This window comes from Equus przewalskii, chromosome 4 (genome assembly GCF_037783145.1).
Source record: "Equus przewalskii isolate Varuska chromosome 4, EquPr2, whole genome shotgun sequence".
Lineage (NCBI taxonomy): Eukaryota > Metazoa > Chordata > Mammalia > Perissodactyla > Equidae > Equus > Equus przewalskii.
The window spans coordinates 42,010,946-42,023,880 of NC_091834.1; the positions used below are offsets into that span (position 1 = coordinate 42,010,946).

Sequence of the window (12,935 nt, forward strand, 5' to 3'; positions counted from 1 at the left end):
TTCCTACCAAAGACCAGTCCCTTTGTGTGGACTCTGCATTCCAATCCTTCTAATCTTCTAGATGGGACCCACTAGCACCAAGAGATTCCTTTCTCTTCTGTATCTTCCACTTTGTACCCAACCTCCTTCCCATTTCCCAACTGCAATTGAACAAGCTTTAGAGTCTCCTATTAGGAAAAACCACTCTCAGGCTTCTGTCCTTTGTCTACACTCTACTTCCCACCCTCACTTCTTAAAAGAGCTGTTCTCACACCCATATCTCCTTTTCCTCAGATCTCCTCATTCTTCCTTCCACACATGCACAGTTACTCAATAATTCTACAAAACTGCCCTTGTCTGACGCTAAATCCAGGAACAGTTTTCATTCTTCATCATACTTGACATGGCAGTGGGGAAATTCAGAGTTGACAGAGTCTTCCTTTGAAATACTTCATTTTTTGGTTGCCATGACACCAAATAATCTTGCATTTTTTTTTTTTTTACTTCTTTGGTTTCTCCTCTACCTGACCCTTAAAAGCTGAAATTCCAGTCCCCCTTTCTTTGTATTCCAAATCCTCTCCTAAGAGATTTCATTTTCTTCTCATGTATACCAATCACAGCTACCAACAATTCCTAAATGGGAATATCTCCCCTGGTCCTCCTCTTTGGCTCCAAAATGAAATACACAATTCCACTTGGATCTATCCCACACTCATCTCCTACATAATACCCTCAAAGAATGAATTATTATTCTTATGCCCTAAACTTGCCTCTTATCCTGTTTTCCATGGCTCAGTAAATGGTACCTCTCTCCACTATGCCAGATGCCTAGGGCCCATCCTTGACTCTTCTCTCCCCATAAGCAAGCCTTCACCAAATTGTGCTCATGCTAACCCCAAAGCAGAACTTAGATGCCTCAACTTTCTTCCACATTAGTCACTGTTATTCTTGTCCAAGCCACCATCATTAGTCACCTTACTTCTACATTAACAATCTCCCTCAATCCATTCATGCCCCCCACTCCCTCCATCATCCATTTCTCAAGATACTCTCAAAAATCCAGGAGAGTAACCACTAAAAATACAAAGCTGGGGCCAGCCTGGTGGCGTAATGGTTAAGTTCACGTGCACTGCTTCTGTGGCCCTGCAAGGTTTCGATCCTGGGCATGGACCTAGCACTGCTTGTCCAGCCACACTGTGGCAGCGTCCCAAATGAAATAGAGGAAGACTGGTACAGATGTTAGCTCAGTGACAATCTTCCTCAAGCAAAAAGAGGAAGACTGGCAACAGATGTTAGCTCAAGGCCAACTTACACACACACACACACACACACAATCTGATCATTTTATTCTCTTGTTTATAGTCCTCCAATGTCTTCTCAGTATACTTAGCTTAAATTCCAAAATCCATACCCATTTTACAAAGTCCTGATGACTTAGCTCCTGCCCTTCATTGGCTATGCTCCAACAACACCGGCCTCTTTACCCCCATCCTTTCCCACCCCAGGACTTTCACACATGCTGTTATCTCCACATGGAACTCACCCTGGAATCTTCCGGCTGTCACCAATGCATCCTCAAGCTCTCAGCTAAAATTAGTGACCCCACACAGAGAAGCCTGCTCTAACTCTCTTGTCTAAATGACTCTCATAGCACACTGTACTTTTCTTTCACACAATATGCCATCATTTTTAAAGATGTATTCTTCTCTATGAAATATCTATCATGTGTCTATCCCCTATTATTGGCATGAGGGCAGCGATTATGCCTGCTTTGCTCAGCAGTCTCCCCAGTGCTGTGTACATAACAGGGGCTCAAAATATTTGTTGAATGAGTGAACGCTAACACCTAATGGCATCTGTGAATTGAAATATTGTTCTTCCTCTTTGATTATTACAATGGATTGAATAACAATATTAATGGGAGCTTGTTAAGAATAAGATAGCCAGCTTGTCCAATTTATATAAAATAGTACCAAATAATGAGATGGTCAGATACCCAGGAAACGCCTTGAGGGAATGTCACTTGTCGATATCTACACATGGGTATCTATCACTTACATTAATCTAGGATTTGTTTCCTTTAGCTTGCTATCTCCTATTAAGCCGTGTGCCCTCAAGGCTGCCCAACACCATGTGTACTCAATGGGTGGCACCTGACACATGTTTGGAGCATGAGTTAGACCACATCGTGGATGGAAACTTCCAAAGCACCAGAAGCAGAGCTCAAAGTAACCCCAGGACTATTTTGGAACAATGAAGAAGATGCAGAAAGCAGGCCAAACACCATGGATCACAGAGGTGCTGACTTGTGAGGAGCTGTGGGGTTAAAGCTTCCTGCAGAAGCGTAGCACTCACGCAGCTCATCGCTTCCAACTGAGGTTTAATCGTGAAGAGACAGGCAAGAAAAATGCCAGAAGCAGCTACAATGTTGGTTCCGAGCACGCGTGTGTGTGTGCTCTCACATTTGTGTGCACACACACACACATACTTCTCTCTAAAACCTGGCAGTACCTCTAGATTTCCCACATAAGGGTGTCACCATAACACTTGTTTTTCCCTGTTACTTTCCCTAAAAATAAGCAGAGCCTTAGTATCCACCAGTAATTTCAAGCTTATTTCCTGTTATTTCCAACCAGAAAGCTTGGCTGGTATGACCAGTCTCGCCAGTAGCTCTCTACCAGGTCACACTCAGGCTGAAGGGGCACTAGATGTGGAGTCAGCAGGAAAGTGGGTCTCTGCCCAGTTCTCTCAGGCTCTCCAGTGCGACCATGTGTAAATCAAACTCTGGGAGGCCCTCCCTTCCTCCTTACAATGTCTCTCACACAGCACGCAAGCTATCACTTAAAAAAAGGAACAATGAGGGGCCGGTCCCATGGCTGAGTGATTAAAATTCCACGCACTCCGCTTCGGTGGCCCAGGTTTGTGGGTTCGGATCCCGAGAGCGGGCCTACTCCACTCGTCAGCCATGCTGTGGAGGCATCTCACATACAAAATGGAGGAAGTTTGGCATGGATGTTAGCTCAGGGCTAATCTTCCTCATACACAAACAAGGGAACACTGAGGATGGTTAGTTATTCTTAGAGATCTTTCCCTCATCTGGTTTATGAATTTTAATTTAATAGAAATATAATTAGTTTAAAGAGGCAAGTTCTCCCAACTTAGATCGAGCTTCATGTCCCCCGTGAGATTCTGGGGGGACAGAAATCTAGAGAAATGCCCTACAATGCCCTACTCGTTGAATACCAAGCAACCAAGCATATTCTCTCCCTTTTATGAGTATACATGTTATCTCCCCAACTCAACTGTAAAGCTGAGGAGGGGGCTGTTTTAGATCTCTGCTCTATTTCTCATAGCATCTAACACAAGAGGCACCTTCAGTAATTGGCCACTGAAGCCACTGAAGGAAGATCAAAGAATGGAAAGTAAGCCCAGAGTTTCTGCTGACAGGCGATTTATCTTTGAAGTGAGTATTCTTTTCGCAAATGTAACTTTTTACTCCAGAATCAAAGCAGAACGGCAAAAAACACAAATATTGCCACAGAGAAGGGAGACATAGAGGCACTCAGGCTGGGATGAATTGGAAAGCATCTCCTTTTAAAAACGTGATTCCTTCCTCAAGCGACATTCCCAACAATTTTCTAGCTACTGCTCTTCATAGAGGGGTCGGTCTGTCCCTCTGGGAGCTTCTTTCTAGGAGACTGTGGGGAGCAGACCAGAATTCTGACCAGTATTTCAGGAAAAAACTCTGCCTTTAGAGAGCGAACAACATAAGAGGTGAAAGGGCCAAGGCAGGCCTTGCTGGCCTGATTCAAGAAAGATGATGAAGAACAGCAAGGCTATAAAGTGCTTCTAAAAACAAGAATTAGTCTCTAATGACAAGGAATTTTCAGCTAATGCACAAATAGGCTTATAAAAATGTTTGACAGAATAAATGAAAAAGGAACAAGATTTCTGCTTGAAGCAGAGGGGGAAAAAACCAACAAAGGGTACCAATTGGAGTCACAAAGCATAGTCTCATTTAATTCAAATTCCTCTAGGGTGTCCAGGGCCCTGATCTAGAGGAGGCATGCACATTTCATTACTACGTGGAAACAGTGCAGCCAGGTAAGGTTGATAGAGTACCTACCTCTTTGGCTTAAATGCTAAAGGCTTTCCAGACCGCTTCGCTAGAAAATGCAACTATTGTGTAGACAGGTATGCACTAAGATCTAAAGGGGACACAACAAGATCATCCACTGTCTCCTGCATCTAAAACATCCAAACAAGTCCACCTCTTACTGCTTTAAAATCTACAGAAAAGGGAGGGTGTTTTTCAGCTCCCTTAGGACTTTCCCACATTAACAGTTAATTTCTTCAGGACGTTTATTGCCAAGTAGTGCTGCAATCTTGTCTGATTACCGAAGCTGAAGAGCTTCATTTTACTATGAGGGAGTGTGGGCCAGCACTGGATGGACAAAGTCGGCAAGGTCGTAGAGAACACGGGGAGTTGGGGGTTAAAAGATAAGCACAGTAGATCCTTGAGCAGAGATGCAACATGACAAGACCACTGTTTGCAGAAGATAATATTTAGGTTAAGTGTGGGTGGGGGAGGAGAGAGAAGGCAAGGAGTAGGAAAGGGGCAAGGGAGAGCGAGGGAGTCACTCTGTTGGGAGTCTTTCATTAAAGCCCTGAGTGATGAAAATCCAAGACTAGGGCTGCTGCAATGAGAAGCAAGCGGAAGGGACAGTGCAGGTGCATTTTGAAGGAAGTCTCAGCAGGATATATATGGTGGCTGGCTGGATAAAGGAGATGAGGCAAAGAATGAGTCGGGTTTTGAGTTTCGGTCCTACAAGACTGGTAGGGTTATCGACAAAGTCAGGGATGTTGTTAAAAAAAAAAAAAAAGAAGCTTGTCTGGGGAGGAGACTGGAAATGGACAGAGGGTAATGTCATGGTGAGTTTGGGCATAGGAGTGAGGACTGTGAGGAGACCTTAGTGTTTCCTAGAAGTTCTCATATATCTTAACAGAGAAATGGGGCTTAACGAGAGAGATCTAGCGGTCAACACGGAGACAGAGGAATTGAAGTTGTGAGAGTTGATTAGGTTGCTCAATGTGAGGATGATGAAGAATAGAGGATCTGCTGAAGATTTTGAGGAACGCTCTACTAGTCAGTTTGAGAAAGAAAAGGCGCCAGTTAGTGAAATAGACAGAGGAGAAAGAAAATTTACCAGAACAAGCAGAATAGTGGCCAGCTGAGAAATTAATCATTTCTTCTGTATTTCCAGGGCTTTGGGTGCAGCTCACTGCACTGGAGTTATCATGTATGTGTCTACCCGGCTGTCTGGGAGTCTATTCAAGGCAGCGACCCCACATTCCTGCTCTGTACCTTCACTGTCTATCTGACACACCTCCCTGATAGAGAAGTAGCTGCCGAGAAAGCCACACGTCAGGGCACAGGTGGAAAGGTGAGCTGCCTGTGTCGTCACACTGCTCATTTTGTGTGTGCTCGGTTCCCCAGCAACAAGAAAGCAAACAGTGACGGAGCTACCCCTTCAGATCCACAGTCCTGCTCAGGACTTCCTCTCCCCGGACCAAATCTTCCCCACCCTCCCTCCTTTGCAAACTTGTCTACCCTGCCCTCTGCCCTTCTAGTGAAGGGAGAAAGAACTCCCCATCTCCTTATCTCTTAATGTTTTAAGGGGAGGCACACGAAAACATCTCACTACAGATTTAGGCTGTATCCTACTCAAAAAGGTAAAACAGGGTTTTTAATACTAGCTTGTTCATAGAATTGTCGAGAAGCCTAATGAAGTAATATATGGCCCAGTATCTGGCCCACAGTAAGCATCCAGTACGTGTTAACCATCACTACCCATTGCATACCTGATGCCTAACACAACTCTTGTTACACAGTCGTGGCTCAAAAATGAATGAATAGTTTAAGCTCAGTTACATAAAGCCTTCATTACCCCCACAGAGCTCTCATGTTTGGGTGATTGTGAAACAGGTATACATATTCAAAAAACCTCCTCCTAACTATAGATTTCTCTTTTATAAAGATGTACACTTTTATTTACAACCTGAAACAGATATTCAGTGTTCTGACAAAATGAAATGTTAGAAAATTGGAATGAAACAGAAATAATGTTAGAAATATTTTAATCTAGTCTGATCCTCCCACCATACACTATAGATAAAAATAAATTAAGAAAGCAGGTCAAATCAAAAGCATTTTCTAACCATTTATTAGATAAAGCAGAGTGCTGTGTTTGGAGGGTGATATGGAGGTAAGGAAGGCGTCTTAAAGTCTTTGAGAGACTTTAGCGCAGTTGAAGGAAAGAAAATTTTAGGACAATTACAAAACAGTATATTAGAACAGTCACAAAGCAGTATATTAACCAAAAAGTGAATTCCTGGAAGTTCTGGGTTTTAAGCCAGGCTTAGAGATGATAGAGACCGTAAATTGATACGGAGGAAGTAAAGGAAGAGACTAGCTGTTTGGGGTGATACACCCAGGCGCGGGACAGAAGCACGAGTCTGTTCTTGCCATATGAAGGTTAATAAACGCGCAAAGAGTTTTGTTGACAATCAAAGAGATGAGTCTGATGAAGGACAATGGAAAAGAAGTTGAAGGAACGCTTGGATATAGAAAATTGGATTAGTTGACTACTGAAGGTCATTTAGATTCTTGAACATGATGAAAGAGCTTCACGAAGATTTAAGCCATGGTCACAAACACTAGCTGAGTTGTGAGCTGGTGGCTCTGGGCTCCTCTACCAGATGGCCAGCAGTATGCTTTCATGGTTTGTCATTCTTTTCTACTTTCTCACTGTCAATTGTTATTTCTCAGGAAATCTGCCGATAGTGTTGGCTTCTATTTTTGTAACTGCAGATACCTTCTGGATTAAAGTGAAGTGTTTCATGTCTGATTTATTTTTATCACTGCTCCTTTCTTTCATGCATAAAACCAAATTTCATTCATTCTAGTGGTCAGTGAGTATAGAGGATGAAAGCATACATTCTTAAATGAGAAGGCTTGTGTTCCAGGTGTGGGGAAATTGAGGTAACATTTTTTGGAAATATGTTGACGTGCTTTTCTGTTTGCATGTCCATGCACCTGACCTTCTCCACTGTCAGCCTGGGGCATACATCTGCCTGGGGTATACGGGAGGCTGTTCAGTTAGATTGTTGTAGGAGAAATACAAAGAGAAAATGGTACTCGCCAGCTTCTACAGGCCCCAAATGGGGTTTTCAAGTCTGCAGCAAGATAATGAGTTTGAAACTCAGACTTTACCAGACAATAAAGGACTACCCAATTTTTATCTCCCACTTTAGCAGGTGGACTTGATCATACTTTTCTTATGGTGGGGGTGGGGTGGTACATGACCAGAAAGAGGAAGGGAGAAACGCTGCCCATCCCCTCCTGGGTGGTGCAGTCATCAGAAAAGTGGGCTGAGGGAAAAACTAAATGCAGAATGTGGCCTGCCCTACTATCTGCTTGGGCGTTTGCAAGGGGCTTGCCTTTCAGGCCCGTCCGCTCCAAACAGGATCAGCCGCATGCAAGTAAAGCAGCGCAGTTGACAAAGGAGGGCCAAAGTTAGCTCCCCGGTATCTCCCTGGGCTCTTAGGGTGTGGAGAGGAAGAAAGGCAGAGGAATCTCACATGACCCATGGAAGGAAGAGGCAGGTGGCTGAGGGTGCTGGTTACTGAGCTTGCCAGGGAGTGGCCCTGGGTTGGGGGCCAAATTGGAGTCCAAGGTAGTCTGAGTTGCCGTTAGGGTGATTCATCAGGGGAAAGTGGCTGAGGCTCCTAGAGCATTGTCAGGGCTGTGAAAAGAGACGAGGCATTACCCCAGCCAGAGGCTTCAGGGACATGCCATGCAAGCTCAGATTGGCTGCCTGGCAGTAAAGACAAGAAATGAGCCAGGGGATAGAGGGTGGCTTCGAAGACGCCATCCGCCCTGCCCACCTACAGGACACAGTCAGCCCAATGCCCTCCTGGGGAGAAGTGAGCGGAATTCTGAAAGAGCATCTCAAAAGAGACTATCTAAACCAGCGCAAATGGGAGGCCAAATTTTGAATAGACTAAACATTTAAACTGAAATGAGGGAGGCTATTTAACCTCATCTAATTGACAAATCTAGAAGTCCCCACCACGCATGCTCATAAAGAAATCACTTCAGGTCTAGAAAATAAGGTAAGGAGACGTGTGCCTAGATGTGGCCTGAGTCAATTCACAATCCCTTCCCACTTGGCCCAGCCACATTCTGTGTGACACTGAGAAAGTTGTGTAACCTCTTTAAGCTTCAAAATCCTCATCTGTGAAGACAGGGCCGTAGTACCTACCCTTTGGAGAATTTAACGAGCCTATTCATGTAAAACACTTAGAACAGTAGCTGGCATGTGATAAACTTTTAATGATATATTTGCTGATTTTGTTATTTCTACTATTAGATTCAACTTCAAAGTTTCTTTTGTCCTATTTAAGAATGGCTGAACATCTGTCAAGAAATGTCAAACTACCATATTCCTGACATTCTTCATTAAAGATGTCACAGCCTCTAATGCATCCCCAAAGGAAAGAAATGTCATTCTGGGACAAATGAGAATTAATCTTTTCATACCATCCCTGACTCTTTCTCAATGTTTTGGTACTTACTGCAGAAAGCACCTCAGAGCCAGGACATTATTTCTTATGAATAATGTTAGCTGTAACAAACCACAGAGGAAAATGATGGCAGTGTTGGAGGACCTGGCGGTGAAGCCTTCTCAGTCTGAGGCTGATCTAGTTCTAAGAGGACGGACCAGCTACAGGCAATGGAAAAGCCACAGGAGCCGAGAAGGACGCAGAGGGGGAGGATTTATTTGTGACGCTGCACGCATTTTTTTAACATGCATATTGGGACACTATCAGTGCCAGCTTGCTCCTGGAAAATTCCCTGTGTTGAACACGTATAAATTAATTCTCAGAGGTGTTTGCTGCATGCCCACAAAGCAGCATGATTCCGAGTAATCAATTCTAGATATTAACTAACATGAGGCTCTGTTCTAGCTCTTTCAGTTTTCTGAGTTAAGCCAGAGAACACTGAGGATGGTTAGTTGAAATGGAGAAAAGATTTAATTAGCAAAGTTAGTACTGACCGTAGATGAGCAAAGTAAGTATATGTGAGTGCCTATGGTATACAAATCCCTAGGCTCTAGAGTTGAAAGAAACATGTATGGTGAATACCAAAAAGCACAATAATGCTTAATAGAGCAGGATTCCTGGGGAATCAAGTGTTTCATTTAAGCGACTTTTCCATATAATTCAAGTTTATTCTATTTTTTTTTTTTTTCTGGGGAAGACCAGCCCTGAGCTAACATCTGCCACCAATCCTCTTTTTGCTGAGGAAGACTGGCCCTGAGCTAACATCTGTGCCCATCTTCCTCTACTTTATATGTGGGACGCCTGCCACAGCATGGCTTGATAAGCGGTACGTAGGTCCATGCCCGGGATCTGAACTGGAGAACCCTGGGCCACTGAAGCAGAGTGCGCAAACTTAACCCCTGCGGCACTGGGAGGGCCCCAAGTTTATTTTATTTTAAAAAAAAATTTAAAAATAAGAATCTTCACACATTTGACATCTGTCTAATGAAGACATCTTTCGTCTTGAACGTTGTTAAATAGAACAAGATCACCTTTTTTGTTGGATCAGCCATCACTGTGAGCATCAGCTATTCCGCAGTGGTGCTCTGGGGAAATATGGCCCCAGGCATGGTCCCAGGCTCCAGCATGGGAATCACCTTGGGAGCCCATTAAATAATCAGCCTTCTGTGCCCCACCCCAGGACTCCTGCATCAGAGTCTTTAGGTGGGACCCAAGATTCTCCATGTCCAATTTGCTTCTCAGAGTTGTTATCCTCAACGTAGGCCAGAGAGGCCCTAACTCAGGGTTAGTTGAATATGCAGGAAGATGTCCTTTACTGGAAACATCGCTGGGGGCCAGCTCTCTTTCTCTGTTACTTTCCTTTTATGAGTAAAAACTTTTCCATAAAGTACTGGCTTTAAACCCACAAGCCAATATGCACAGGACCCTTGGCCAGGGTGCTGGCCTTTGCGGTGTCTACTTTCCATCAATGAGCCTTATATCATCCCCTCAGGCCTGGGACCCTGAGCTTGAAGTGTAACTGCTGTAGGATTCAGGCACCTGACCCCAAGGAACTCATGCTGGAGACCAGCCATTTCACATCAAAAGGGCATTCACAGAACAAGGTGGAACGGGAGAAGTGATAAACGCTGAACACAGAAATATCTGACTAGATATTCAGAAGACAGACAGATTGATGGGCTGGCCTGGAGAGAAGGAAAAAAAAAATCCCAATACTCCTTAAGGGTGCTGGTAAAATGACTCCCTGGGGTCAGAGGAAATGAAAACAGAGGATGCAGAACATGCTGGAAGATGGGGCTGTTACTTTAATGCAAAGCTGGATCTCTTCCACCACAAAACCACTTTCTCCCACAGCAACCCAGCGCTATCCAGAGACCCATTTACTGGATTAGGAGGAACTTGGGGCTGAGTGTAGAAAGAGCATTGACTACGGAGTCAGAGGACTTGGGTTCGAATCCTGGTTCATACATGTGGCTGTGGGCAAGTCAGACTCCTGGGACCTCAGTGCTCTTAGCTGTGAAATGGGACAAAGACTTCTTACCCCTACTAAACTGCTGTGTAGATTTCATGAAGTAATGAATACGAAACAGCTTTGTAAACTGAAGACCATTTTACAAATATTTAATCAGAAATAGTCTACAGTATGTACATATTTAAGTAGCTGCTACATCTATCTATAAGGCAGAATGCTAAGAAAAACCCCAGGCTGGGAAAAAATTCAAATATGTTAATTATCTTACATAAATAAACCTATCATATTGTTCAGTGTGGAGCTTAAATATCTGCTGTGCTTTTGTATCATGAAAAAGATATATCTTTAAACAAAAAATGAGCAATATTTTGACTTTTTTCACAATTTGTGTTTAACACTCTCTTAAAATATGTTGTTCTTATTTTCTCGATTGAAGAATAAGTGAAAAAGTCGATGAAATCTTCATTTTCTTTTCAAAATCCTCTTTCCTCACATCAGTTTCTCAATGCCTACTTTACTTACACAAGTTATTAGCTGAAATTGCAAAATGGTGGGGGAAATGGGGATATGCCAGGGAGAAAAGAGGGACAAGTAGGTCAATACAGAATACAAGAGGTTTTGCCCCAAACCTAAAATACGCTAAGGAGAGGGAAGAGGAAGCCTCACTTAGGAAACCGAACCATTGTCTGGCTTCATGTCACTACTTTTAGCTGTTGCTTTTTATTTTCAAGAGGAAGACGTGCAAAACTTTTTTTAAAAAAAGGCAAAGCTAGTTCTTTTGGCACAGAATTAAAATTAAAAGCAGACGGAGGCCCGGATAATAAGTACCAATAAAAGCTTTAGCTGACATAGCTTCAATTTACAAATCACTGGCTTTTCCTAGCAGGGCTTGGGGAAGGAGGGGGAGGAAGGATCCCCTACACAGCCTGGATGAGAAAGGTACGGAAGCTTTAAAACTAAAGATGCTTCCAACGTTCTATTCTAAAACACTTGATATGTGGTGACCATGATAAAATTCCAGTGAAACTTGAGAACCTATGCTGTCTCTGGAAACCCAGGGAGCAGCGATGGCCTTCTGCCTTCCCAGTTGTATCTGACTTTGACACACAACTCTGTTAGCAGGAGCCCAGTCCATAACGTGTGCGCAAAAAGATGTGTGATTTAGAATCCGCATGTATTTCAATTACTTTTTAAATGTGAGCATTAAGAGGCCCTTGAGAGAGTATTAAAAATAAACTAGTGATAAATAAATACTAAGAAGCCAGAGGGATATAGATTGATTTGTGGCAACTGATATTACTTCTCAAGAAATTTTAACGACAAAATTAGGGCTCACAGTAGCCTAAATACTCTTGGTTTAGTTTGTAAAATCTGGAAGACTACCGATAAAAAGTAACTGATGAAACTGCTAGATTTAGAGGAAAAGAGTTGAGAGAGATACTGCAAGGAAAGATTTTGGCTGAGCATATTAAACAGCATGAATGAGAATTAAAAGTGGACGATGAACACAGCACAAGTCATTAAAGCCAGCAGAAAACTTCCAAATTAAAAGACCAAATATCAGCCTATATGATGCTACAACCCAACTCAAAGGCCTCAGCATGGGGTGGAAAATTCTTTGGGAAGGAATTTTATTTACATTCTCACTGGTGCAAAATAATAGAAGTTGTTCCTTCTAGGATGAAATTGAGGGGAGATAGGAAAAATTATGTTTTTACTTTCTCACCTTTTTCTAAACGCTTCAGGATAAGCATAACTCTGCTTATCCCAGTTCTCTTAGAACAGTAAAGGCTTTAACAGAAATGTTCTCATCTTTCTTGATTTTGGTGGGTTTCCCTCAGGCGTTGTTTCGATTCTTTCATCCCTCAGTGACTTAACCACCTCACATGGCTCTCCCTGCTGATGGCTTTCGAAAATGACTTCATCCTCCGACTTCCTCCATCGGGCTGCCCGTCTGACATCACCTTTGGAACTTAGTTTCCCATCTTGGCTTCTAAAGCCTGTCTTCTCTCTTCCTTTTATTATTATTAAAAAGAAACAAACAAAAAAACTGTCCCAATTTTTGTCAACTGAAGAGAGTTTTCTGTCATTCTCCCTTTCCTTCTACCAAATCTTATTTGCTGTCATTCTAATCTCATTAATTCTCATTATTTTTTAATACAAATTACTTTAAGGATAATACATGCACACAGCACAAAATTTTAAAGGCACAAAAAGTCATACGGTGAAACCTCCCCTCACGCTCATCTCTGCTTATCTTCTCTCCTCTCACCCCCTTCCACCCCCAATCTAGTTCCCTGCCCCAGAAGCAATTACTGTAGCCTGCATCCTTGTCCCCCTAATTTAAGATTAAAAAAAA

General features: G+C 43.0%; 1 protein-coding gene across 39 annotated transcripts in view; it reads right to left on the bottom strand.

The window, feature by feature from the left end:
* The window catches only part of ICA1 (islet cell autoantigen 1), a 142,192-nt gene that overhangs the window by 82,585 nt on the left and 46,672 nt on the right, over positions 1–12,935 (bottom strand). Inside the window, exon 7 of one of the 39 annotated variants that reach the window (XM_070615767.1) lies at positions 9,279–12,591. The exons of 34 other annotated variants lie outside the window; for them this stretch is intronic. In XM_070615767.1, the coding sequence (XP_070471868.1) occupies positions 12,550–12,591 (42 nt within the window). In that variant the 3' untranslated portion in view covers positions 9,279–12,549. Of the gene's footprint in view, positions 1–9,278; positions 12,592–12,935 lie in introns of those variants that run through there. 4 more of the 39 variants (XM_070615769.1, XM_070615771.1, XM_070615770.1 and 1 more) reach the window with 4 other exon arrangements.